Genomic DNA, 27,583 nt, shown 5'->3' on the forward strand with positions numbered 1-27,583 from the left:
CAGTGCCAGGGACCCAGGTTCGATTCCCACCACAGACGACTGTCTGTGTGAAGTTTGCACATTCGTGCCTGTGTGGGTTTCTTCCCACAGTCCAAAGATGTGCAGATTAGGGGGATTGGCCAAGGGAAATTGCCCCATAGTGTCCAAAAATTGCCCCATAGTGTCCAGGGATGTGCAGACTAGATTGGGTCAGCCATGGGAAATGCAGGGCTACAGGGAGAGGGTAGGGGACAGGATGCTCTTTGCAGGACCAGTGTGGACTCAGTGGCCTGCTACCATACCAGGGGAATACATTGGGAATCCATTAGGAAAAGCCAATTAGCCTCCTAATTCTTCCACATGATGTATGCAAAATGGCTACCACTTTGAACTGTTCAACGTAATGATTTGTACAAAGGCCATACAATGGAACTAAAAGTTTATTTCCCCATAAAGATAGGGGTTTTGTTATTCTGAAAAAATTCTGGAAGGTTTTCCCAACTGGATGCTAGATGTCTCCCATTGGAAAGGAGCAACTCTCCTGTCTCATTTCATGAAAATAGCCTCATTTGATAAATATTGTATTTGATTAACCTGTGCAAATATACACAAATGTCTACAAATTAAAGATTTCCCAAGTGTTAGATGCATACACTTTGGCGAATGAATTAATTACGGAGTAAGAACAGCTCTGATCAGTGAAACCTGCTCTCTCACATGGTTTACCAGGAGGGAGAGTCAATGTTAGCTATTTAAAGATTGTGAGAATTCGAAATGGCTGTTTTTGAGAGTGGAGGTTTTAACAGGAAAAGATTCCTGCTGTGTTTTCCAAACTTCACAGGATCAGTAAGTGCCTCTCTGAGATGCAAGGGGCCCATCTGATGGTGAAAATAGGGAATACATTTCATAACATCAAGTTTAAATATTGAGGAAGTGTGTTGGGTAAAGTGCATTGCACAGGATAAAGCTCCCTCTATACTGTCCCCCCATCAAACACTCCCAGGACAGGGACAGCACGGGGTTGGCTACAGAGTAAAGCTTCCTCTACACTGTCCCCATCAAACACTCCTAGGACAGGAACAACATGGGACGAGGTACACTTTTAAAGTGACATCGGTGGGCATTGTACAGACTAGAAGGTGTAGGAGCAGAAGTAGGCCATTCAGCCCATCGAGTCAGCTCTAATATTCAAGGAGCTCATGAGTGATCTGATCCTCCTCAACTCCACTTTCCTGCCTTTTCCCAATAAAACTGTTCACAGTATTCCAGTTGTGTTCTGACTAGTGTTTTGTAATCTTTCAGCAAAACCTCCTGACATTGATATCCCATTCCCTTTGAAATAATTCCATTTGCCTTCCTTCTTCCCTAATGACATCAAGGCCGCATTCAACCGAGTGTGGCATCAAGGAGCCCGGGCAAAACTGGAATTATTGGGAATCAGTGAGCAATCTCTGCACTGAGCACATAGGAAGATGGTGATGGTCATTGGAGGTCAGTTAGCTCAGCTCCAGGACATCTCGGGATAGTGTCCCAGGCCCAACCATGTTCAGCTACTTCATCAATGACTTTCCCTTCATCATAAGGTCAGAAGTGGGGATGTTCTCACAATGTTCAGCACCATTCATGACTCCTCAGATACTGAAGCAGTCCATATTCAAGTGCAACGTGGTCTGGACAATATCCAGGCTTGGGCCGACAAGTGGCAAGCAACATTCACACCAGACCAATGCCAAGAAATGACGTTCACCAATAAGAGACAATCTAACCGCCAACCGCCAACAGTGTTACCATCACTGAATCCCCCGCTTCCAACATCCTGGGGATTACCATTGATCAGAAACTCAACTGGACGAGCCACATAAACACCGTGGCTACGAGAGCAGGTCATAGGCTGGGAATCCTTCAGCGAGTAACTCACCTCCTGACTCCCCAAAACCCGTCCACCAAGGTACAAGTCAGGAGTGTGATGGAATACTCCCCACCTGCCTGGATGGGGGCAGCTCCAACAACACTCAAGAAGCTCAACACCATCCAGGACAAAGCAGCCACTTGATTGGCACCACATCCACAAACATCCACTCCCTCCACCACCAACACTCAGTGGCAGCAGTGTGTACCATCTACAATAAAAACTGAAAGAACTGCAAATGCTGTAAATCAGAAACAAAGAGAAAAATTGCAGGAAAAGCTCAGCAGGTCTGGCAGCATCTGTGGAGAGAAATCAGAGAGAAATGACAGTTCTGAGGATGGGTAACTGGATCCAAAACATTAACTCTGATTTCTCTCCACAGATGCTGCTAGACCTGCTGAGCTTTTCCTGCAATTTCTGTTTTTGTACCAACAAGATGCTCTGCAGAGATTCACCAAAGATCCTCAGACAGCATCTTCCAAACCCGCGACCATTTCAACCTAGGGCAGCAGATACATGGGAATACCACCCCCTGCAAGTTCTCCTCCGAGTCCCTTACCATCCTGACTTGGAAATACATCACCGTTTCTTCAGTGTCACTGGCTCAAAATCCTGGAGTTCCTTCCTTAATGGCATTATCGCCTACAGCACATGGACGACAGTTGTTCAACCTCACCTACCTGTCCATCTTCCTTCCTACTTACCCCAGCCATCCTGCCCTCCAACCTATGACTATCACCGCCCCCCCCGTATCTGCATTTACCTATCACCTTCCCAGCTATGTTCCCGTCAGCCCCACCCCCCCACTCTCCTATTTATCTCTCAGCCCCCTTCCCCCCCTCCACATTCCTGATGAAGGATTTTTGCCTGAAATGTCGAGTCTCCTGTTTCTCAGATGCTTTTCCAGTGCCACACCTTTTGACTCCAGCAACCCCAGTCCTCACTTCCTCTCAATCACCTTCTCAAGGGGCAACTAGGGGCGGGTAATAAATGCTGGTCAAACAGTGATGCCCATATCCCATTAATGAATAAAAAAAGTGGGCTGCTGAACTCGATGTTAGTTTTTTTGTGAATCGTGTAGCATGACCGTCAAGTCCCCGTGTGCTATAATGAAAACGTTGGTGGGAGAACCGTGAGGAAATAAAGTCTGCAGGCCCCTGAAATCTAATTTCTAAAAAATTTTGTTTTCTAGGGGACGTTGTTCTAGAACCGTCTTGAAGAGACCAACGAGATTTAAGCTTCATTCCAGCAAGTCAACAGCCGGGACCTTGTATTGTGTGATCCTCTGACTCTCCAATGAGACGCTTGGGGGAGTGGAGATTGGGGTCATCTCCTGGTAACACCTCAGTGCTGACCCCACCAGTGGGCATTGTCTGCCCCATAAAGGGGGGGAAGAGTGTCAGTTAGCTCCAACACTGAGCAGGTAAGTGTACTCTCCTCAGGCATAGAGTCATACAGCACGGAAATAGACTCTTTGACCCAATGTTTCCATGCCGACCAGATATCTGAAATTAATCTAATCCCATTTGCCAGTATTTGGTCCATGCCCCTCTAAACCCTTTCCTATTCATATAAATGCTGTAATTGTACCAGCCTCCACCACTTCCTCTGGCAGCTCATTCCATACATGCACCACTCTCTGCATGAAAAAGTTGCCCCTTGTCCCTTTTTAAATCCTTCCCCTCTCACCCTAAACCTACGCCCTCTTGTTTTGAGGAGAGTGTGAAATATTTGTGCAGAGGCCAGTATCCCATCACCAAGTCCCCCTTTATTTACACGTGTACTGTACATGGACTGTGACCCTGCCAGATCAGAGCCGGCTCTCAGAGGGAACAGAACTTCTGACCCTCCTGTTTATATCTGTCAGCCAGGGCTCCCTGATTGGGCCAGGTTAACAGCCCCAATCTGGGAACTCCTAGTCTATGAGGTCCACCTCGCTGACCCCATTATCATTACTACAAAGTCCTCACCTCAAGCGAAACCCATTGAGGGAGCTCTGTGATTGAATTATACAGCACAGAGGGAGACTGCTCAGCCCATCAGAACAATGCTGGCTCTTTCAAAGAACTATCCCGATCGCCATCACCCCTGCAGGTTAATTTTCTTTTCCTTTTCAAGAATTTATCCACCTCCCTTTCCAGAGTGACTGCAATGAACTTGCTCCAAATGCCCATAATGTCGGCAGAACCTTCCAGAACAGATCAGCTCGAGGTGTAAAAACAATGTTCCTTCATGTTGCGCCTGTCTCGTCTCCATGTTTTCCTCTGATCCTGCCACTTCCTCAAGCTATCCACTGAAACCAGTTGCCCACTCCAGTAAAACACCTTTGTTTTGTGCGTGCATTTTGTTAGCGCCTTTATTAATCAGACCCAATGACATATTATGGGAAGTGAGAAAGCATGGGAGGTGCAAAGGCGGGTAGTGAGGTAGCAAGGTTTAGGGGTGGAGTGGTTTTGGGAGGTTATGCCAGGGTCTGGGGCTCTGGCCCTCATGGGGGAGGGAAGAAAATCAGGAGATCCCCAAAGACTGGATTCAGTATTGATTCCCAATGGCACATCATCCACTGGTGAGATCCAACAACAACAACCTGAACTGAAGTAGCACCACTACTGTGCTAAACCACCCCAAAATGCCTCACGGCAGCCAAATGAAATTTGACATCAAGGCACATGAGGAGATACTGGGACAGGTGACCAAAGGCTTGGTCAAGGAGAGGGATTTTGAGGAAGGAGGTTGATAGGGGAGGTTTAACAAGTGTCCAAGGCAGCTGTAGCTATGGCCTTCAGTCGATGGGGCGGTAGGTGCTGAAGAGGCCAGAATGGGAGGAGTGACGAGATGCTGAAGGGTTCGAAGAAGTTCCGTCTGTCTGTCGGTCAGGGGGTATCCTCTACCCATCCCCTGCTGACCCTCAATCCTTCTCTCAGAGGGTCACCGCACTCTGAGGAACTTGCTACCCCAGAGTGCCGTAGATGCTGGGACACTGAATAACTTTAAGAAGGAGATAGACAGACTTTAAATTAGTAACAGGTTGAAGAGAGGGCAGCACAGTGGCTCAGTGGTTAGCACTGCTGCCTCACAGCGCCAGGGACCCAGGTTCAATTCCAGCCTTGGGCAACTATCTGTGTGGAGTTCGCACATTCTCCCTGCGTCTGCGTGGGTTTCCTCCCACAGTCCAAAGATGTGTATGTTAGGTGAATTGGCCATGGGAAATTGCCCATAGTGTTCAGAGATGTGTAGGGTAGGTGCATTGTTTAGGGGCAATATAGGGGAAATGGGTCTGGGTCTGATATAGTTCAGAGGGTCGGTGTGGACTGGTTGAGCCAAATGGCCTGTTTCCACACTGTCAGGATTCTATGATCCTATAAATGGCGGTGCAGGCTTGCGGGGCTGGATGGTCTCCTCCTGCTCCTAGATCTCATGTGTGTGATTCCCTTGTGTGAAATGTTGTGTTTGTTCTTTGCAGCATCTCTAACTTTGAATGGAAGACGTCTTTTGACCTTTGCCCTGCCTACTGACCCACAAAAAGCCATGACCTCGACACTTCGAACTTTGCACTTTAAACTCCTGACTCATGGCACAGGTCAGGGTGCCCCCCACAGCTGTGATCAGGAGATCCTGAGGAAGTATGATGTCGTACCCTCTGTTGTCTGTGCTATGTGCTGCCTCTTTGGGATTATTTATTGTTTCTTTGGTAAGTAACTTGTCGTGGGGGGGGGGGGAGTTGTTGGGAGGGATCTGGGTGTAGGGGGTGGAGGAAATTGCTTATCAAATCTGTGTTCCTCATTGTGTTATGGACCCGTTCAGATCCACTCAAAACATTTCAGGAAAGTGGCCCGGACCCTAACTTTGGTGGTTTTAAGCAGGTGGAGAGTGGATATTTCAGGAGCGATACAGCTGCCCAACCACCTAGTTTTAAACAAAACAGAATTTATTTGCAAGATTATTGGATCAAACACAAACAAAAGAGAACAGAATACAGAATAACTTAATCTATTTGAAAACCCTACAGATTATCCCAACTTTAATGATACTGTTCCAAATTCTTGCAACAATCCCCATAAACACCCCCTTGGCAAAAAAAGATCAAATCAAATACAGGGTCTTACAGGAGAGAGAGAGATGGCAGAGAGATTCAGTGTGGAACACCTTCTTCCAAAGAGCTGTTTCTTGGGGTAGCAGCCTCACAGCTGACTGAACATCCAGACTGTGAAAACCAAACCAAAACCAAACCAGAGAAAAGCTGAGCTGGGAGATTTGGCCACTCCTGTTCCATTGTACAAGCAGTTTGTTTAATTTGAAAGCGTTCTCAAGTGGTTCAACGCAGACTTTTTAGAATCGCTGCTTTTACAACCTCTCTGCAAAAAAAAAGCCATGAACAACATAATCCTGTTTTCAGAGCAGCATCGTCACACGCTCCCCCTTAAAAAGAAGAACTGACAATATCCAAAGATGGCTTCATTTTAAAACCCTTTAACCTTAAATTGTTAGTACACTGCTACACATATATGCATTACATTGACAATAAATGTGCAAACATGCACTCCTACATTCTGTTTCATTCTTGATGAAGGGCGTTTGCCCGAAATGTTGATTTTTCCTGCTCCTCAGATGCTGCCTGACCTGCTGTGCTTTTCCAGCACCACTCTAATCTTGAGTACATTCTGTTTCAGCCTGTTGCACTGCTGCCACCGAACGCCTCGGTTTCTCATTCAAGTTTCGACAATGCGTCAGCAATCATGTTTTCTCGTCCTGCCCCATGCACAATTTTCAAATTGAATGGCTGTATCAACAAACTCCATCTGAACAGTCTAGAATTTTTGTCCTTAAATTTCTCCACAAACTTCAATGAGTTATAGGCAGTGTATATGATTGTCTCAGATAAGTTACTGGTAACATAAACATTAAATGTTGTAACGGCAACACTAAGCTCAAAATCTTCTTCTTAACTGTCAAGTATTTCTGCTGATGAATGTTCAACTTCCTGGAGAAATACTCAATAAGCCTTTCTATTTTCTTATCATCCTCTTATAAGAGTACAGCACTGACACCCATACCACACGCATCGATAGCCACCTTCAATGGCTTTGCGTAATTAGGTGTGGCTAATACTGGGGCAGTGGTTAACACAGCTTTCTAGCGGTCAAATGCTTCTGAAAGTTCGCAGTCCAATGAAACCTCTTTCCTTTCTTTAGCAATTCAGTGAGTAGAGCAGTCACACTGCTAAACATTGAGTGGATTTCGATAAAATCCACTCAATCCCAGGGACCATAATACTGCTCTTTTGGTCGATGGTGTGGGAAACTCCCCCAGTTACCTTTGCTTTTGCATCCCATGGGGCCATTTGTCTGTATCCAATAACATGACCCAGGATGGTCTTGGGATTTGGCAAATTCACTTTTAGCCAGGTTTATCATCTCCCGAAGTCGATTGAGCAAGTCTGATAAATGTTGCAAATGTTCCTTCCATGTGTAACTGAAATCACCAGGTCATCAATTACACAATTGGGTAATCCTGAAATGACCTTTTTGGTCAGACTCTGAAATGTGGCTAGCTCATTTTTCATACCAACTGACATGATTTTAAACCGATACAGTCCATTCGGCATTATGAAAGCTGAAATTGCCTTTGCTCTTTCAGACAAAGGTACCTGCCAGTATCCTCTGAGCAAGTCCAACTCAGAAATGAAAGTTGCTTGTCCCACCTTTTCAACACAGTCTTCCAAACGCAGAATCAGATATGCATTAATCTTTCTAACTGCATTGACTTTGCAATAGTACACACATAACCGTTGGGTACCATCTGGTTTTGGCACCATGACTATGGGTGAGCTCCAGTCTCTGTACCTCACTTCGATTATGCCATCATGGAGCATGCGCTCTATCTCCTTCTGAACCTCTGCCAGGTTTAGAGGGTGGTGCCTATAAAGATGTTGCTTAATTGGAACTGCATCGCCTATAATGTACAATTAGGTTAGTACTTCCCAGTTTATTTCCGCATATCTCTCCGTGTGATAGTGATAACTCTTTCAGATCATTTCGATTTTCTTGTGGAAGGTAATTCAATCATTTATCCCAATTTTTGACCACTTCCTCACTGTTCAGTTCAATTTGAGGAATGTCCAATTCAGAATCCTCTGAACTTGGTTCTTCACTCTGTGTTGTAACCAATAACACATTTCCTCTTGCTTTCCTTCTGTGTCAAAATATCTTTTGAGTGTATTCACATGACACACTCTGTGGGATTTCTTTCTATCTGGAGTCCTTACCAAATAATTCACCTCACTCAAACATTTAGTGTTAGGTAAGGGGTAAATGTAGGGGTATGGGTGGGTTGCGCTTCGGCGGGTCGGTGTGGACTTGTTGGGCCGAAGGGCCTGTTTCCACACTGTAATGTAATGTAATCTAATCTAATCAATTTCCTTTTGATTTGATAAAGTCCACTTAACCTTGCTTTTAAGGGTTTACCTATCTCTGGAAGGAACACTTACACCTTATCCCTGACAGCAAAATTGCGACTTTTTGATTTCTTGTATGCTTCCTGTTTCATCGTATGCTGTAATGCTTTTAACTGCTGTCTAGCCTACTCCCCGGCTCTATTTAAACTTTCCGAAATTTGACACATAGTCCAAAGATGTGGTCTCTGAATTCTGACTGACCCACTTCTCCTTAATCAATTTTAGTAGCCCTCTCACTTCATGCCTAAAAACTAATTCGAATGGATTGAATTTGGTCGATTCCTTTCTTGTATCTCTGATCATGAAATTTCCAGTCATTTGAATAATCTGGACTGAAAGCCCTCAACCTGGTCTTTAATGTCTGATGCCACTTTTCTAGTGCTCCCTGTGATTCTGGATGGTACGCAGTCGATTTGCATTGTTTTATTCTTAAGCTGCCCATAGCTTCCTTGAAGAATTTCAATGTGAAGTTTGACCCTTGATCTGATTGTATCCCTGTGGGTAGTCCGTATCTCGTGATAACTTTGAGTAATTCCTCCACAATCCTTTTAGCTGTGATATTGCGTCATGGAACAGCCTCCGGAAATCTGGTGGACACATCCTTTATTTTTAACAAATATTGATTCCCAGTTATTGCTTTAGGTAGGGGTCCTACGCAATCAATTAAGACTCTTGTACAAGGTTCCTCAAATGCAGGAGCAGGTATTAAAGGTGCGGATTTTATTTACGCCTGTGATTTTCCGATTACCTGACGGGTATGACATGGTCTGGCAAAATGCAACTATATCCATGTGCAGTCCAGGCCAGTAAAAAATGTTGTATTTTAATTTGGGATTTTCTTACCCCTAAATGACCCCCCCCCCCACTGGTAGTTCATGCGTAACTCACAACACCTCCTTTCTGTAACTCACTGGGAATACGATTTGATGAACTTCTGCCCATTTCTCATCTGCCTGAAGATGTGATAGTCTCCATTTCCTCATTTAGTCAGCATTTTTAAGATAGTAGCATTCAGGGATACATTCAGATTCTTTCTCTGTGTGTGCCTATTGATACAAATTTCATCTTTCTGCTGTGACTCAGTTAATTTATCTGAGCTAAAAATGTCTGCTTTGTCATCTATCTGCTCCTGGCTTGTCTCCACCATCTAATCAAACAGGGTCTCTGCTAATTCCCCTTCAACTTTCTTAGCTGTACTCTTTGATCTCTCCTGTTTCAACTGGTGATTTTGTGACCTCGTTACCACACGATCAGGAAAAATCCCAGGATGTGTGTCCTGCAATAGCTCAGTTGCCTGAGTTTCCACTGGCTTTTCGACCACAGTAGGCAGCACTCCTACGTGTGAACCAGCTATGTCATTAGCGAGGACAAATTGTATTCCTGGAGCTAAGGGTGTGTCCAGTACTCTTACCATGACCTCCCCACTCTTCACTGGACACTCTAACCTCACTTTATATAATTGAGCGCATCTTGTCTCACTGCAATTTCCTGTTACTAGTACCTTTTCTGATAATAGTCCTTCAAAGGTACATATCTCCTCATCTTTCAACATCAAAGATTGAGAGGATCCTGTAATATTAATATTGTAACCTCTTTACTTCCTGCTCCTGGCCTACGTGAGTAAACGTTACCTTTGCAGGTATATGGTTTAAGAAGATCTGGCACCTCCTCCTTAACCAACCTCTGACCAGTTTGTACATTCTGGTGCAGCTTTCTAGCCTCCACTGTGCTTTCTATCACCACTCCAACAAAATTCACTGACTTATCCTGTTTTCCTACATCTGGCTTCCCAGTGCTTTTCCTAACCCACCAACACTGATTTCATGTGGCCTACTTTATTACAGTGAAAACACTGGAGCTTTTTAACTTCTCTTTCCCCTTCAGGGGCTTCTGTTTTACCCTGTGGTAAGTTATCCTGATGATCTTCACAGAGTTGTGGGCGGCACGGTGGCACAGTGGTTAGCACTGCTGCCTCACAGCGCCAGAGACCCGGGTTCAATTCTTGCCTCTGGCAACTCTCTGTGTGGAGTTTGCACGTTCTCCCTGTGTCTGCGTGGGTTTGCTCCGGTTTCCTCCCACAATCCAAAAATGTGCAGGTTAGGTGAACTGGCCATGGTAAATTGCCCGTAGTGTTAGGTGAAGAGGTAAATGTGGGGGAATGGGTCAGGGTGGGTTGCGCTTCGGCGGGTCGGTGTGGACTTGGTGGGCCGAAGGGCCTGTTTCCACATTGTAAGTAATCTGATCTAATCTAAGCTCTACCTTTCCCTTTTTACATGAGGATTTCTCTTTTCCCAGTTTCTATCCCTCATGGATTGATATTGATGCTGGAAGCCAAACCGTGTTTTTTGGACCAACTCATAATCATCAGCCATTGCAGTGGCTAATCTTGCTGTTTTAACTATCTACTGTTCCACATAAGTTCTTCCTATTTCAGTAAATGTATTTTTGAATCCCCCAACATAACCATCTCTCTCAGAGCATCATAGGTTTGCTCTATTTTTAATGCCCTTATCCACCTGTCAAAATTAATTTGTTTGATCCTTTCAAACTCAGAGTAAGTTTGACCCAGGGTCCCTCCTTAGATTCCTGAAACATTGTCTATACAAGCTCATACACATTTAAGATGGTTTTCATCACCTCCTCATACACCCCAGATACCTCCCCTGATAGTGATGGGAATACCTCACTAGCTCTGCCGACAAGTTTTGGTTGGATCAACAAAATCCACATGGTGGCTGGCCACTGCATTTGTTTAGCCACTTTCTCCAATGAGATTAAAAAAAGGCTTCCACAGCCTTGTCTTCAAATTTAGGCGATGCTTGAATATATTTAAACAGATCCTCCCCAGGCCTTTGGTTACCATGAGTTTGCACATCCTCACTCTCTTCCTCCCTCAGCTTACCTTCAGCCTTCATCTCCATCCTTTTGAGCTGAGTTTCCTGTCTGAGTGCCAATTTCTGAAGTTCAAACTCCCGCTCTTTCTTCCTTTCCTCTCCCTTTTCTCTCTCTCTTTCTCTCTCTGCTTTTAATCATAATTGAAACTGTTTCGTTTCTGTTGCCCTTTCCTTGTCTTCTCCTTCTAACTCAAGTTGCTTCATTTTCAATTGAACTTTAGCCATCTCTAAAGATTCTGATGGTGTTTCCAGCAAATTTAAATGTTGAGCTATTGCTGTAATTATCTCTCCTTTCTTCAGGGAAGGAGGCAGCTCCAACTCCAATTGTCTGCTAATTCCAGCAGCTTGGCCTTAATCACCTTTCGTAAAACCCCAAGGTCACTTCTTCCACCCCCAGAAAACTCTTGGTGACTGAAAGAGCCCTTGCTATCCTGAGCACTGTTAACACCAACCAAATTCAACAAGAGTGCAGGTCATGTTATGGCTGTACAGGACATTGGTTAGGCTACTGTTGGAATATTACATGCAATTCTGGTCTCCTTCCCATCGGAAAGATGTTGTGAAACTTGAAAGGGTTCAGAAAAGATTTACAAGGATGTTGCCAGGGTTGGAGGATTTGAGTTATAGGGAGAGGCTGAACAAGCTGGGGCTGTTTTCCCTGGAGCGTCAGAGGCTGAGGGGTGACCTTATAGAGGTTTACAAAATTATGAGGGGCATGGATAGGATAAATAGACAAAGTCTTTTCCCTGGGGTCGGGGAGTCCAGAACTAGAGGGCATAGGTTTAGGGTGAGAGGGGAAAGATATAAAAGAGACCTAAGGGGCAACTTTTTCACGCGGAAGGTGGTACATGTATGGAATGAGCTGCCAGAGGGTGTGGTGGAGGCTGGTACAATTGCAACATTTAAGAGGCATTTGGATGGGTATGTGAATAGGAAGGGTTTGGAGGGATATGGGCCGGGTACTGGCAGGTGGGACTAGATTGGGTTGGGATATCTGGTCGGCGTGGACGGGTTAGACCAAAGGGCTTGTTTGCATGCTGTACATCTCTATGACTCTCTGACTCTAAAAGGCACTAACACCTACCACTCACTGCCTTCAAGTCCAACAACAGTAGACTCAAATTAGAACCACAGGACCAATCTCTTATGGACCTGTCCAGAGCCCCTCAAAACATTTCAAGAAAGTCACCCAGACCCTACCTTTGCTAATTGTTTTAATCAGGAATAGAATGGATATTCCAGGAGGATGATCAATCCACTTAGTTTTAAACAAAACAGAATTTATTTGCAAGATTACCAAATGAAACACAAACATAAGAGAACAGAATATAGAATAACTTAACCTATCCAAAAACCCCACAGATTATCCCAACATAATGATGCTGTTCCAAATTCCTGCAACAATCCCCATAAACAACCCATTGGCAAAAAAGGTCAAATCAAACACAGGGTCTTACAGGAGAGAGAGAGAAATGGCAGAGACATTCAGTGTGGAACATCTGTCTGTTTCTTGGGCCAGTAGCCTCACAACTGACTGCCCGCTTCCAGTGAGCAACCAGACTGTGAAAACCAAACCAAAACCACACCAGGGAAAAGCTGAGCTGGGAGGACTGGCCACTCCCCTTTCATCGTACAAGTGTTTTTTTTAACTTGAAAGCGTTCTCAATTAGTTCAACCCAGACATTTTGGAATTACTGCTTTTAAGACTTAACTGAAAAAAAAATTCAAGGTCAGCATAAACCCATTTACGGAACAGTATTGTCACAATTACTAGCCATCCTTAGAATGGACGGATTGACCATTGAATGGGTTGGTGGGACATGGGAAGGGGGGCATCACAGGCAACGTCAACCTTTGGTGCCCAACCATAACTGGGCTTGAGACAGTGGCAATGAGCTGCCATCTTGATCCACCATCTTGATCTTGGTATCCTCTGTGGCCTGGTCACCACGTTGGCCTATCATGTCAGGTCTACTTCACGGTCACTATGCTCACACTGATGGACCTGAAGGCACACTCCCGCCTGTTGAAAAAGATGATGGGCTTTGCCATGTTTCAAAAAAGTCCTCATTGAGGAAATAAATATTAGAAAAGGGAGCAAGGTATTATGTCGAATTCCCTCATTCAGAAAGAAAGAAAATGTGCATTGCTATAGCACCGTCTGTGATCTCAGGACATGCTAAAGGCTTTCCACAGCCGATAGAATACACATTCAGGGTGTAGTCATGCTGAATGTTTGATATTCCACAGGGTTAAAGAATTCCAAAGAATCTCATCTCTTTTGTCTTAAATATGTTCATAAGATGTGGCTATTGTCCATCCCTAATTGCCTAGAGGGCAGTTAAAGAGTTAAAGAGTTAAGGACATTTAAATGATTATAGTATAAACATATGGACGAGAATGGAACAGTCTAGGTTAGATGGGTTTCAGATTGGTTTCACAGGTCGGCGTAACATCGAGGGCTGAAGGGCCTGTACTCTGCTATATTGTTCTATGGTCTATGTTCTATGTTCTATGTCACATGTAGGCCAGATTGGCTTCACAAGAGGCTCCAAAGCACTGAAGATCTCATGTAGACAGGGAACGAAATATCTGCAAATCAAGTTCCCAAATTGGTGAACATACCCACAGACCAAGTAAGGATGGCAAATTTCCTTCCCTAAAGGACATTAGTGAACCAGATGGACTTTTACCTCAATGGATAGTGGTTCCCTGGTCACTATTAAAGTAACTTTTTATTACAGATTTTTCATTTCCAAGATTCTGTCATGATGAGATTCAAACCCTTTATTTCCTGGACAGTAGATTGGGATGCTGGATGACTAGTCCTGTGACACAAGGTAAAAACAATAACTGCAGATGCTGGAAACTTTTACCTCATTGATTTTAACCCGACTGCGAATCCTCTTGCAAGGATGCCTGCCTTGAAGAAGTTTTCCTCCTCTCTGTACAAGAATCTCAGGGAGTCCCTCTCCCACTGCAACTCCCAGGTCATTTCCTCTGCCCTGAATCTACTCTACGCTACTTTCTCCCCACCCCCACCCTCCTCTCATTTATCTCTCCACCCTTCAGGTTCTCTGCCTGTATTCCTGATGAAGGGCTTTTGCCCGAAACGTCGATTTTACTGCTCCTCGGATGCTGCCTGAACTGCTGTGCTCTTCCAGCACCACTAATCCAGAACCTAGTCCTGTGGCACTACCACTACGCCATCACATCATCATAAGGTGAAGAATTTCCTCCTCATCTCAGTCCCCAAATGGCCTGCTATTACCCTGAGGTTCGAGACTCACCAGCTTGGGTGGGGAGGGGGGGGGGGGGAGGGTAATACCCCATCTAGATTCACCTTATCTCAGCTTGAAACAACATCTCAAGTTCCAATGCGATCACCCCTTAGACTTCAAAAATCTCAGAAATACAGAGTCACTTCCCTCAATTTCTCCTGATAAAACAATCCCACCATCCAAGAATTGAATCATAGAATCCCTACAGTGTGGGAGCAGGCCATTCAGCCTCTGAACAGCATCCCACCCAAATCCCTATCCTGTCCCTGTGTTTCTAATGTCTAATCCACCTAGCCTGCACATCATAGGCAATTCCCCATGGCCAATCCACATAACCTGCACATCTTTGGACTGTGGGAGGAAACCGGAGTACCCGAAGGAAACCCACGCAGTCACTGGGAGCACGTGCAAACCCCAGACAGTCGCCCGAGGCTGGAATTGAACCTGGGTCCCTGGTTCTGTGAGGCAGCAGTGCTAACCATGTTGCCCCACTCTGGTGAAGCTTTGTTGAACTCCTCTGAAGACAAGTATATCTTTCCTTTAATAAGAGGAGCTAAACTGTACACAATACTGCCTGTAAAACTGAAGCGTAAATGCTAATGTTCTTTATTTAATGGCCATGGGATCTTTTATACCCACCTGAGAGGGCAGGTCTGACCTGAACAGCAGCACCTCTGAGAGTGTCGCACACCCATGTAACTATTGCCCTCTGCACACTGGGAAGGTGTTGGCCAAGCGATATTGCCCCTGAATAAGTAATCCAGATTAATGTTCAGGGGGATTTTGGTTCAAATCCCACCACTGCAGGTGGTGGAAATATGAATTTATTAGCAATCTAGAATTGTGGAAAGGTGGCCTAATGAATACCATGTAACCAATGTCAATTGTATTGTAAAGCCATCTAGTTCACCAATGTCTTTCATGGAAGGAAATCTGCCATCTTTCCCTGGTCTGGCCAACATATGACTCCCACGGTCAGTCTTAACTGCCCTCTGAAATGGCTGGGCAAGACGCTCAGTCCCAGGGCCAATCGGGATGAGCGATAAATACTGGTCTTGCCAGTGACAATGGGGCACAAACCCCACAGTCTTTGACTCTGAGATGAGCCCAGTGCCAACATCAGTAACACCGTAGAGAACATGGTCAACACACTGCCATTATAATGAAAGGTTACAAACAAGGTCAGGGAGTCCTTGTGGAACAGTGACCTAATATAGTTAATAGAGAACACAAACCTTCCCTGGATGGTACATGGAAGATTGTTGATACAGTGGAGTTTAAGACAGTGGGAGTAAACATTAAAAGGCATTACCTTGCATTTGATTCAGAGGAATCAAGAATTGATTTTAGTTCAGCAAACCAAGGGAGGGTAAGCTTTGAGGGCAGTTTTGGAGGAGGTCTGACTGGGGTTAGAAGCAAATAGGAAAGGAATATAAGACAGTCACTAGTGAATTTTGAGAAGAGGTGTAGCGCAGGTTGAGGTTCTAGATGTAGGTTTGCTTGCTGAGCTGAAACGTTCATTTTCAGATGTTTCGTCACCATATTAGGTAACATCATCAGTGAGCCTCCAGTGAAGCCCTGGTGGTATGGCCCACTTTTTATTTATGTGTTTAGATTTCCTTGGGTTGGTGATGTCATTTCCTGTAACAATGTCATTTTGTGTTCTTTTTCTCAGGGGTGGTAGATGTGGTCTCACTCGATGTGTTTGTTGATAGAGTTCCAGTTGGAATGCCATGCCTCTAGAAATTCTCATGCGTGTCTCTGTTTGGCTTGTCCTAGGATGGATGTGTTGTCCCAGTCGAAATGATGTCCTTCCTCATCTGTATGTAAGGATACTAGTGAGAGAGGGTCATGTCGTTTTGTGGCTAGTTGGTGTTCAGGTATCCTGGTGGCTAGTTTTCTGCCTGTTTGTCCAATGTAGCGTTTGTTACAGTCCTTGCACAGTATTTTGTAAATGACATTAGTTTTTCTTGTTGTCTGTATTGGGGCTTTCAAGGTCATTTGCTGCTGTTTTCGTGTGTTGGTGGGTTTGTGGGCTACCATGATGCCAAAGAGTCTGAGTAGTCTGGCAGTCATTTCTGAGATGGCTTTGATATAGGGGAGAGTGGCTAGGGTTTCCGGATGTGTTTTGTCTGCTTGTTTAGGTTTGTTGCTGAGAAATCAGCAGACTGTATTAATTGGATACCCATTGTTTTTGAATACACAGTATAGGTGATTTTCCTCTGCTCTGCGTAGTTCCTCTGTGACGCAGTATGTGTTGGCTCATTGAAATAATGTTCTACTGCAGCTTCATTTGTAGGTGTTGGGACGATTGCTTCTGTAGTTCAGTATTTGGTCTGTATGTGTTGTTTTCCTGTAGATGCTGGTTTGAAGTTCCCCATTGGCTGTGCACTCTACTTTGACATCTAGGAATGGTAGTTTGTTGTTGTTTTCCTCCTATTTAGTGAATTTTATGCCAGTAAGGATATTGATGGCCTTGAAGGTTTCCTCTAATTTGCTTCTTGGTCATCCATGTAGCGGACCCAAGGTTTGGGTTGGATGGTTGGCAGAGCTGTTTGTTCACGTCTCTGCATTACTGCCTCTGCTAAGAACCCTGATATCAGAGATCCCATGGCTGTTCTGTTGGTTTGTCTGTAGATTTTGTTGTTGAAGGTGAAGTGAGTGGTAAGGCATATGTCCACTAGCTTGACGATGTTGTCCTTACTGATGAAGTTTGTGGTGTTTGGTGTATTTGTCTTTGGGTCTTCTAATAGTCAGTGTTTCCTTGGCCAGGTTGATGTTGATGGATGTGAACAGGGCTGTTACATCAAAGGAGACCAATATTTCATCCTCTTCTATCTTGGTGTCTTTGGCGTTCAGGAATTCTTGGGTGGAGTGAATGGAGTAGTGTGAGTCTTCTACTAAGTGTTTTAGTCTTTGGTGTAGCTCTTTGGCTAATCTGTACGTTAGCGTTCCAGGTAGCGAAACTATGGGTCTGAGGGGTGATCCTGGTTTGTGAATTTTGGGTAATCCTAGAAGCATGGTGTGTTGGATCCATCTGGTTTCATTTTTTGGAAGTCTGTCTTGTTTAATTCTCCAGATTTCTTAAGTGTTTTGAGTAGGGCAGTGATTCGATTTTCTAGTTGTAGGGTTGGGTTTACTGCAACCTGTTGGTAAGTGTCGGTATCTGCAAGCAGTGCGTTCACTTTCTCAACATAGTCTGTTCAGTTTAAAATGACTGTCAATCGTCCTTTGTCTGTAGGTAGGATAACAATGTTTTTATGATATGGATTTTTATCTTTTTTTTTGAGTCCTCCTAGTGCTTTCCTTTCTTGTGTATTGAGTGTGTGTCCTTCCTTTTTCTGCTTAATGTCTGTCTGACGGTTTGTTGAGTTTCTTCTGTGAGTTGGTTGTCTTTCAGTGTTGTTTCTAATACTGCTAAGAAATCTTTCTTGTCTGCATCCCGGAAGTTGTAATTTAATCCTCTTATTAAGACGTCTTTTTCAGTGTCTGTTAAGGGTGGGTCAGGTAAGTTCTTTATCCATGCTTCTGGGTTGTCTGTGTTGTTATTTTGTGTGAGTTTGTCTCGTTTTTTCAGGAAAAAAAACAAGTAGTCTGGCAGCGTGACAGAAAAAATCAAGGAAAAGATAAAAATACTAGTGAGAGTGGGCCATGTCTTTTTGTGGCTATAGTTGGTGTTCGTGTATCCTGGTGGCTAGTTTTCTGCCTGTCTGTCCAATGTAGTGTTTGTTACAGTCCTTGCAAGGTATTTTGTAAATGACATTAGTTTGCCGATTTCTCAGCCAGAAACCCAAACAAGCAGACAAAACCCATCCAGAAACCCTAGCCACTCTCCCCTACATCAAAGACATTTTGGAAATGATTGCTAGACTACTCAGACCCTTTGGCAACATGATAACCCACAAACCCACCAACGCACTAAAACAGCAGCTAATGAACTTCAAAGCGCAGTCAACTCTACATTACCCACTGTCACTGGTATCCTCACATACAGATGAGGAAGGACACCACTTCGACTGAGACAACACAACCATCGAGATCAAGCCAAACAGAGACACGCATGAGAATTCCTAGAAGCATGGCATTCCAACTGGAACTCTATCAACAAACACATTGACTTGGATCCCATTTACCATCCCCTGAGAAAAAGAACAGGAAATGACATCACCACAGGAAATGATATCACCAACCCAAAGAAACCGAAACACATAAATATAAAGCGGGCAATACAACCAGTGCTTCGCTGAAGGTTCACTGGTGATATTACCTAGTAGGGTGATGAAATGTCAGGAAAAAAAACCTTCCAGCTCAGCAAGCAAACTTACATCCATCAGACTGTTACTTTTTGAGTAAAGGTTTAGCATGTGACAAGTCCCAACCAGGAGTGTTTAGTTTGAAATCAGCAGATCATTAAAAGACTGAGAAAGTTTGAGCTTTCAGTTTCATGAGGATTTCATTTAAAAAGACTTGACAGTTCACAGAACAGAACTAGGAGGAGCAATTAATTCAAAGCTGGGGATTTGAAATAAAAAGATAATTTCTCTGGATTTGAAATGTTGTGATGCAGAATACAGGTCGCTCTGCTATAATGCGATCAGTTGTGTTCCTCTGCAACCTTATGATATAGAAAATCACATGGTAGAAATCACTAATAGAAGATCACTTTACCCATTCAGTAGAAAATTTGCATTATCCAAACAATGTCCCCAATTTATCAATCACATTATAGCCATTTCACATGAATGAAATGGGCGTTATTACAGGATGACCTGAAATGGAAATTTTAACTTTTCTGTGTTTTGTATTACTTTCCTTTTATGCAATGAATTCCTGTTTTTTTTTGTTTGTTAAAGAGAATCCTGTGTTTCAGTGAATGAGGACCACATTCAACAATGAAAAATATCTCTCAACCCAGATTTCAGTGAGGTTCACGAGATTGATTCCAGGCATGAGGAGATTGGGCAGTTTCAGTAGATACTGTCTGGAGTTTAGAAGACAATGAAAGGAGATTGAATTGGGGTCTATAAGATGCTAAAGGGGATTGACAAAGCAGACGTAGAGAGGATGTTCCCCCTTGTGGAGAAATCTAGAATGAGAGGAAATAGCTTTAGGGTCGAGGTTAGTAGATCTGAAACAGAGATGAGGAGGAACGACTTCTCTCAAAGGGTTGAGTTTCTGTGGAATTCACTCCCCCAGTGTGTGGTGGCTGCTGGGATATTGAGTAAATTTAAGGGGAACATAGACACATTTTTAATTAGTAATTTGGGGAATGGGCACTAAGGTGGCATTAATGCTGACATAGAGTCATAGAGATATACAGCACAGAAACAGACCCTTCGGTCCAGCTTGTCCATGCCACCCAGATATCCTAAGATCAGCCATGACCTTATTGAATGGCAGAGCAGGCCAGAGGGGCTGAATGGCCTGCTCCGACTCCTCGATCTTATGTATTTCGTATCCTTTTTCAGTAGGACTTGTTTAGTAGCTGGGATCTTTACACCTTTCTTACAATGGAGAGGTTTTCCTGATGGTTGTTTTCTCACTCCTTGTGTTTTAGGTTACCGCTGTTTCAAAGCCATCATGTTCCTCACTGGCCTAATGTTTGGCTCCATCGTCATCTTCATGCTGTGCTACAAGGAGAGGGTACTGGACACGCAGCTGAGTATGGAGGTCAGCGTGGGCATCGGCCTGGGCATTGGCATCCTCTGTGGCCTGGTCACCATGCTGGTGCGGAGCGTCGGCCTCTTCATGGTGGGCTTGCTGCTGGGTCTGCTGGTCGCCGTGGCAACGCTGGTGGTGCTGGAGCAGTTCTACCACCCCCACACCGTCTGGGTCCCCATTGGCCTGCTGCTGGGTGCCGGAATGTTCTTTGCGGTGCTAACCCTGCAGTGGCAGCGCTTCTTCACCGTGCTGTCCACCGCCGTCTTCGGGAGCGCCGTCATCACCGTGACGGTGGATTACTTCATTGAGCTCTTCCTGCTCGTGCAGTACATCTACGAGAGGGTGAAGGTCGCTCCAGTGCAGCCCGTCTGCTGGTACAGCTGGGTCATCTTGGGTGTCTGGCCGGTGCTGACTTCGCTCGGCGTCCTGGTGCAATTTAAAGTCACAGCAGAAGGCTACTCTCATACAGAAGGTAGGCCCTGTAACCGGGGGTAACGGGCCTACAGAGGCTGGTGAAGCCTCACTACGTGGAAATTGGGATGCGATACTGGTTTCCCCGAAACTAGAGCATTCCCATGAAAGCTTTCGTAAACTCAAATGGGGTCAAGTGAAGAAGCATTAATTTATATGGGAAAGATTTAGACTTTTCTTGTAAAAGCAAAAATCCTTTTCGGGTTTCTTCCAGTTAGCCAAAACAGGTACTAATGTAGGTCTTTGATAAAAGCGAAATGGCGTAAAGCAAACTTTCAAAAACTGGGTGATGCCTGTAGCAAGGAAAATGGAGGAAGGGTCACTGGACCCGAAACGTTAACTCTGATTTCTCTCTTCACACAGCCTGCCAGACCTGCTGAGCTTTTCCAGCAACTTCTGTGTTGGTTTCAAAAAGAATGCCTCGATAGAGGAGCTCAAAGACTGCAGTAAACTACAGCACATGGAATCATTGAGTTCTCGTCCACGAATCACAAAAAGCCAGTAATAGAGAAGACAAATGAAATGGAGTGTAAAAATAGTACAAAAAAATATAAAAGGCGTCTGGTCAGATCACAGCTGGAACAGGTTTTGGGCACCATATCTGAGGAATGATAGATTGACAATGGGGACTGTCCAGAGAGGGTTCAGTCAGCTGATCCCAGGGTTGGAGGGACTGTCTGATAAGATGCTGAGTAGGTAGGGCCTGTATTCACTGGAGCTCAGACGAATGTAATTGAAACATATAAGATTCTTAGGGAATTCGTAGGGTAGATATGGAGATGTTGTTTCTCCTCGTGAGGGGGTCTAGGACCAGAGGGAGTCATCTCAGAATGAGAGGTCACCCATTTAAGAGAGAGTCAAGGAGGAATTTCTTCTCTTGGATGGGAGTGAATCTGTGGAATTCTTTACTGCAAGAGGGCTGTCGAGGCTGGGTCAGGAAGTATATTCAAACTCAGATAGATTTTTAACCAGGAAGGGGATAAAGGGTCATGGAGAGAAGGTAGGAAAGTGCAGTTGAGGATGACCAGAAATTTCTGGAAAAAGTCAGCAGGTCTGGCAACATCGGCGGAGAGAAAGCATTATTAACGTGACCCTTCCGACCAGTTCTGGAGTAGGAAAGCTGAAAGATGAAACCTTTTTACTCAGGGAGTGATTAGGATTGGGAATGCCCTGCTTGGGAGAGTGGGGGAGGCAAATTCACAGGAGGTTTCAAAAGGGAGATGGATATGTATTTTCAAGGGATGAGGTTAGAGGGTTATAGAGATAGGGCAGGAGAGCGGGACTAGCTGGGTACCTCTTTCAGGAGCCGGTACAGACATAATGGGTCGAATGGCCTGACTGTCCAATTCTATGATCAGCCCCGATTTACTGAATGGGAAAGCAGGCTTGAGGGGCCGATTGCTCATGTCTGGCTCTTAATTCACCAGGGATGGGCATCAAATGCCAGCCTTGTTCATGATGCTCACCTTCACTGAAAGAATGAAGGAAAAAAATCCCATTGGATGCCAATCGATAAAAACATGGAATGTTCCAGAAACTTCCAACTATATCCATTGTTGGTTACGCAGTCAGATCAGGTGCTTACTGAGCTGCTGCAATGTAACATCCATCTGAAATTCTATTCCAGACTGTAATACCAATCCTTTAACTCTGTTGTAACTATCCTATTTCTAACTTATTTTTTAGACACTGTACGTAATCATCGTACTTTTCCTTTTTTTTCCTCTTTTGTATCTAAGTTTTGGATGCAGGTACTTGTACTGAAGGTGGTGCCATTATAGGTGACATTGTTAAAAACGTTTCACTCTGTTCTATGTTATCCTTCATGCATGGACATGGAGAGGGAAGAAGGAAGGGAGATATTTCAGGGGTGTGGGAGTTCAGGCCTTAGCAAAATGCCTAAGCCCGTGACCATGAAGGTGAGTTTGACTGATCCTTGTGTGTGTCACTCCCAGTGTTTATCAGCAGGAGGCAGCGGCGGGTTCAGCTGATGAGAATACGACAGAAGGACAACAAGAGGAAGAGGAGAAAGCACCACAAGAAATACCAGGAGCCCGTGTACCGGCGGAAGCCAACTCCAGTCCGTCGCTACGATGGAGACGTGCTCTCTCCGGTGAGTCGCCATTTTGTAGCTGTGTGGTGTTTCGCCCCATTCAGCTCCCCCCCCCCCCCCCCCCCCCCCCAGCTCGCTCACCCACACTCGCTCTCATTCAGGCAATAGGGCCATCCTTATCTTCACATCAGAACACCAACACCACCCCTCCCAGTCCCTCTCAGCTCTGGCAGCCTCTCTGGATATCTCTGCACTCATCCACATCTGGCCATTTCACCAGGCCCAACTTTAATCACTCCACCATGGTGACTGGACCAGATGGGCCAATGGGCTGAGAAGTGGCAGATGGAGTTTAATTCAGATAAATGTGAGGTGCTGCATTTTGGGAAAGCAAATCTTAGCAGGACTTATACACTTAATGGTAAGGTCCTAGGGAATGTTGCTGAACAAGGAGACCTTGGAGTGCAGGTTCATAGCTGTGGAGTCACAGGTAGATAGGATAGTGAAGAAGGCGTTTGGTATGCTTTCCTTTATTGGTCAGAGTATTGAGCACAGGAGTTGGAAGGTCATGTTGTGGCTGTACAGGACATTGGTTAGGCCACTGTTGGAATATTGCGTGCAATTCTGGTCTCCTTCCTATCAGAACGATGTTGTGAAACTTGAAAGCGTTCAGAAAAGGTTTACAAGGATGTTGCCAGGGTTGGAGGATTTGAGCTATAGGGAGAGGCTGAACAGGCTGGGGCTGTTTTCCCTTGAGCGTCGGACGCTGAGGTTACAAAATTATGAGGGGCATGGACAGGGTAAATCGGTAAAGTCTTTACCCTGGGGTCGGGGAGTCCAGAACGAGGGCATAGGTTTAGGGTGAGAGGGGAAAGATATAAAAGAGACCTAAGGGGCAACTTTTTCACGCAGAGAGTGATACGTGTATGGAATGAGCTGCCAGAGGAAGTGGTGGAGGCTGGTACAATTGCAACATTTAAGAGGTATTTGGATGGGTATATGAATAGGAAGGGTTTGGAGGGATATGGGCCGGGTGCTGGCAGGTGGGACTAGATTGGGTTGGGATATCTGGTTGGCATGGACGGGTTGGACCGAACGGTCTGTTTCCATGCTGTACATCTCTATGACTCTATGACTCTATGACTGCATCATAAGACGTAGCAGCAGAGGTAGGCCATTCAGCCCATCGGTTCCTCTCCGCCATTCATTAATATCATGGCTCATCTTTCCTGCCTTTGCCTCATGACTGCTGATCCCTTCCTTGTTAAGAGTCTGATTCAGCCTTGAATATAATCAATGGGCCAGCCTCAACAGGCCTCTCAGGGGAGAATTCCACAGACACACTACCCTCCGAAAGAAGCGATTCCTCCTGTTGGTCTTTGAGTTACTTCAGGGACTGTGCTCTGCAACTGTCTCTGTAAAACCCCTGCACCCCTCCTCCTTAAACACACTCCTTCAGACTGTTCTCTCTGCTCAGGGTGTTAATCAGCTCACCAAATATCCCCTTAGGGAGCTCGGTGTCACACTGAGTTTTACAATTCTCCTGTGAGACAATCTGTGACATTGTGTTATGTTCAAAGTGACAGATACTTCAGCATCGCTGTTGTTTCTGGCTGAAAGTAACCAGGTTTCACAAAACACTGACCGAGCGGTCCATCTTATGTGCTCATCATCCATCACAGCTTCCCCATCGGATATTCCCAGGACAGGGACAGCACAGGGTTAGGTAGGGAATAAAGCTCCATCAAACGTACCTCGGATGTGTCAGTATTTACTTGGGGGAGTGTGTCAGTATGTACAGGAGGGTCCCCGGGGGGTGGGGGGGAGTGTGTCAGTATTTACAGGAGGGTGTTGGGGAGGGGGAATGTGTCAGTATTTACAAGGGGTCTCTCAGAGAGTGTGTCAGTATTTACAGGAGGGTCTCCGGGGGTAGTGTGTCAGAATTTACACGGGGGGAATCCCCAGGGGGAGTGTGTCAGTATTTACACGGGGGGATCCCCGGGGGAGTGTGTCAGTATTTACAGGGGGTCCCTCAGAGAGTGTGTCAGTATTTACAGAGGCGTCTCCGAGGGTAGTGTGTCAGTATTTGCAAGGGGGTGCCTGGGGGGAGTGTGTCAGTGTTTACAGGTGGATCCCCGGGGGAAGTGTGTCAGTGTTTACAGGGGCGGTCCCCGGAGGGAGTGTGTCAGTGTTTACAGGTGGGTCCCTGGGTGGAGTGTGTCAGTGTTTTTAGGAGGGTCCCTGGGGGGAGTGTGTCAGTATTTACAGGGTGTCCCTTGGGGGGGAGTATGTCAGTATTTAGAGTGGGGATCCCATAGGGAGTGTGACAGTATTTACCGGGAGGTCCTGGGGTTGGGGGGGAGTGTGTCAGGATTTACAGGGGGGTATCTAGGGGGAGTGTATCAGTGTTTACAGGGTGGGTACCTGGGGGGAGTGTGTCAGTGTTTACAAGGAGGCTCCCCGGGGGGAGTGTGTCAATATTTACAGGACGATCCCCGGCGGGGGGAGTGTGTCAGTGTTTACAGGGTGGGTATCTGGGGGAGTGTGTCAGTATTTACAAGGGGGTCCCTGGGGGGGAGTGTGTCAATATTTACAGGGGGGTCCCTGGTGGGGAGTGTGTCAATATTTACAGGGGGGTCCCTGGGGGGGAGTGTGTCATTGTTTACAGGGGTGTCCCCGGGGGGAGTGTGTCAATATTTACAAGGGGGCTCCTGGGGGGAGTGTGTCAATATTTACAAGGGGGCTCCTGGGGGGAGTGTGTCAATATTTACAGGGGAGTCCCTGGGGGGGAGTGTGTCAGTGTTTACAGGGGAGTCCCTGGGGGGGAGTGTGTCAGTGTTTACAGGGGTGTCCCCGGGGGGAGTGTGTCAATATTTACAGGGGAGTCCCTGGGGGGGAGTGTGTCAGTGTTTACAGGGGTGTCCCCGGGGGGAGTGTGTCAATATTTACAGGACGATCCCCGGCGGGGGGAGTGTGTCAGTATTTACGGGGGGGTCCCCGTAGGGAGTGTGACAGCAGTTATAGGGGATCCCAGGGGGAGGTGTGTCAGTATTTACATTGGGGTTCCTGTGCGGAGTGTGTCAGTATTTATAGGGGGGTTCCTTGGGTGGGTGGGGGGGAGTGTGTCAGGATTTACAGTGGGGTTCCCCGGGGGAGTGTGTCAATAGTTGCAGGGGGGACCCTGGGGGGGGAGTGTGTCAATATTTACAGGGGGCTCCCCAGAGGGAGTGTGTCAGTGTTTACAGGAGGATCCCCAGGGGGGTGTGTGTCAGTATTTACAGGGGGTCCCCAGAGGGAGTGTGTCAGTATTTACAGGGGGGTCTCCGTGGGGAGTGTGTCACTGTTTACAAGGGGTCCCCGGGGGGAGTGTGTCAGTATTTACAGGGGGGTCTCCGTGGGGTGTGTGTCAGTATTTACAGGGGGGTCTCCAGGGGGAGTGTGTCAGTATTTACAGGGGGTCCCCGGGGGCAGTTTGTCAGTATTTACAGGGGGTCCCTGGGGGGAGTGTGTCAGTATTTACAGGGGGTCCCCGGGGGCAGTTTGTCAGTATTTACAGGGGGTCCCCGGGGGCAGTTTGTCAGTATTTACAGGGGGTCCCCGGGGGGAGTGTGTCAGTATTTACAGGGGGTCCCCGGGGGCAGTTTGTCAGTATTTACAGGGGGCTCCCCGGGGAGGAGTGTGTCAGTATTTACAGGGGGTCCCCGGGGGGGAGTGTGTCAGTATTTACAGGGGGGTCCCCGGGGGGGTGTGTGTCGGTATTTACAGGGGGGTCCCCGGGGGGAGTGTGTCAGTATTTACAGGGGGTCCCCGGGGGGAGTGTGTCAGTATTTACAGGGGGTCCCCGGGGGGAGTGTGTCAGTATTTACAGAGGGTCCCTGGGGGGAATGTGTCAGTATTTACAGGGGGGTCCCTGGGGGTAGTGTGTCAGTATTTACTGGGTATTCCCCGGGGTGTGGGGGGGAGTGTGTCATAATTTCCAGGTGGGTCCCCGGGGGGAGTGTGTCAGTATTTACAGGGGGAGTCCCTGGGGGGTGTGTGTCAGTATTTACAGGGGGGTCCCTGGGGGAAATGTGTCAGTATTTATGTGGGGGTCTCTGGGGGGTGTGTGTCAGTATTTACAGGTGGGTCCCTGGGGGGAGTGTGTCAATAGTTGCAGGGGGGACCCCGGGGGAGGGTGTCTGTATTTACAGGGGGGCCCCCCAGGGGGAGTGTGTCAGTATATACAGGGGGTCCCCGGGGGGAGTGTGTCAGTATTTACAGGAGGGTCCCCGGGGGGAGTTTGTCAGTATTTACAGGAGGGTTCCCGGGGGGGGGGGGGGGGTGTCAGTATTTACAGGCGGGTCCCTGGGGGGAATGTGTCAGTATTTATGGGGGTGGTTCCTGGGGGGAGTGTGTCAGTATTTACAGGTGGGTCCCTGGGGGGAGTGTGTCAGTATTTACAGGGGGGTCCCAGGGGGGAATGTGTCAGTATTTAGGGCGGCACGGTGGCACAGTGGTTAGCACTGTTGCCTCACAGCGCCAGAGACCTGGGTTCAATTCCCGCCTCAGGCGACTGACTGTGTGGAGTTTGCACATTCTCCCCGTGTCTGCGTGGGTTTCCTCCGGGTGCTCCGGTTTCCTCCCACACTCCAAAAGATGTGCAGGTCAGGTGAATTGGCCATGCTAAATTGCCCGTAGTGTTAGGTAACGGGTAGATATAGATGTAGGGGTATGGGTGGGTTACGCTTCGGCGGGGCGGTGTGGACTTGTTGGGCCGAAGGGCCTGTTTCCACACTGTAAGTAATCTAATCTAATCTATTTACAGGTGGGTCCCTGGGGGGAGTGTGTCAGTATTTACAGGGGGGTCCCTGGGGGGAATGTGTCAGTATTTATGTGGGGGGG

General features: G+C 46.3%; 1 protein-coding gene across 4 annotated transcripts in view; it reads left to right on the top strand.

Moving 5' to 3' along the window:
* Positions 1-27,583, top strand: part of tmem198ab (transmembrane protein 198ab) — a 140,339-nt gene that overhangs the window by 107,264 nt on the left and 5,492 nt on the right. For all 4 annotated transcript variants that reach the window (XM_072579990.1, XM_072579991.1, XM_072579989.1 and 1 more), the window contains exons 3-6: positions 3,081-3,311; positions 5,352-5,579; positions 20,075-20,650; positions 22,605-22,762. In XM_072579990.1, coding sequence (XP_072436091.1) covers positions 5,417-5,579; positions 20,075-20,650; positions 22,605-22,762 — 897 coding nt within the window. In that variant the 5' untranslated portion in view covers positions 3,081-3,311; positions 5,352-5,416. The remainder of the gene's footprint in view (positions 1-3,080; positions 3,312-5,351; positions 5,580-20,074; positions 20,651-22,604; positions 22,763-27,583) is intronic.

The sequence above is a fragment of the Chiloscyllium punctatum genome, chromosome 10 (genome assembly GCF_047496795.1).
Source record: "Chiloscyllium punctatum isolate Juve2018m chromosome 10, sChiPun1.3, whole genome shotgun sequence".
Lineage (NCBI taxonomy): Eukaryota > Metazoa > Chordata > Chondrichthyes > Orectolobiformes > Hemiscylliidae > Chiloscyllium > Chiloscyllium punctatum.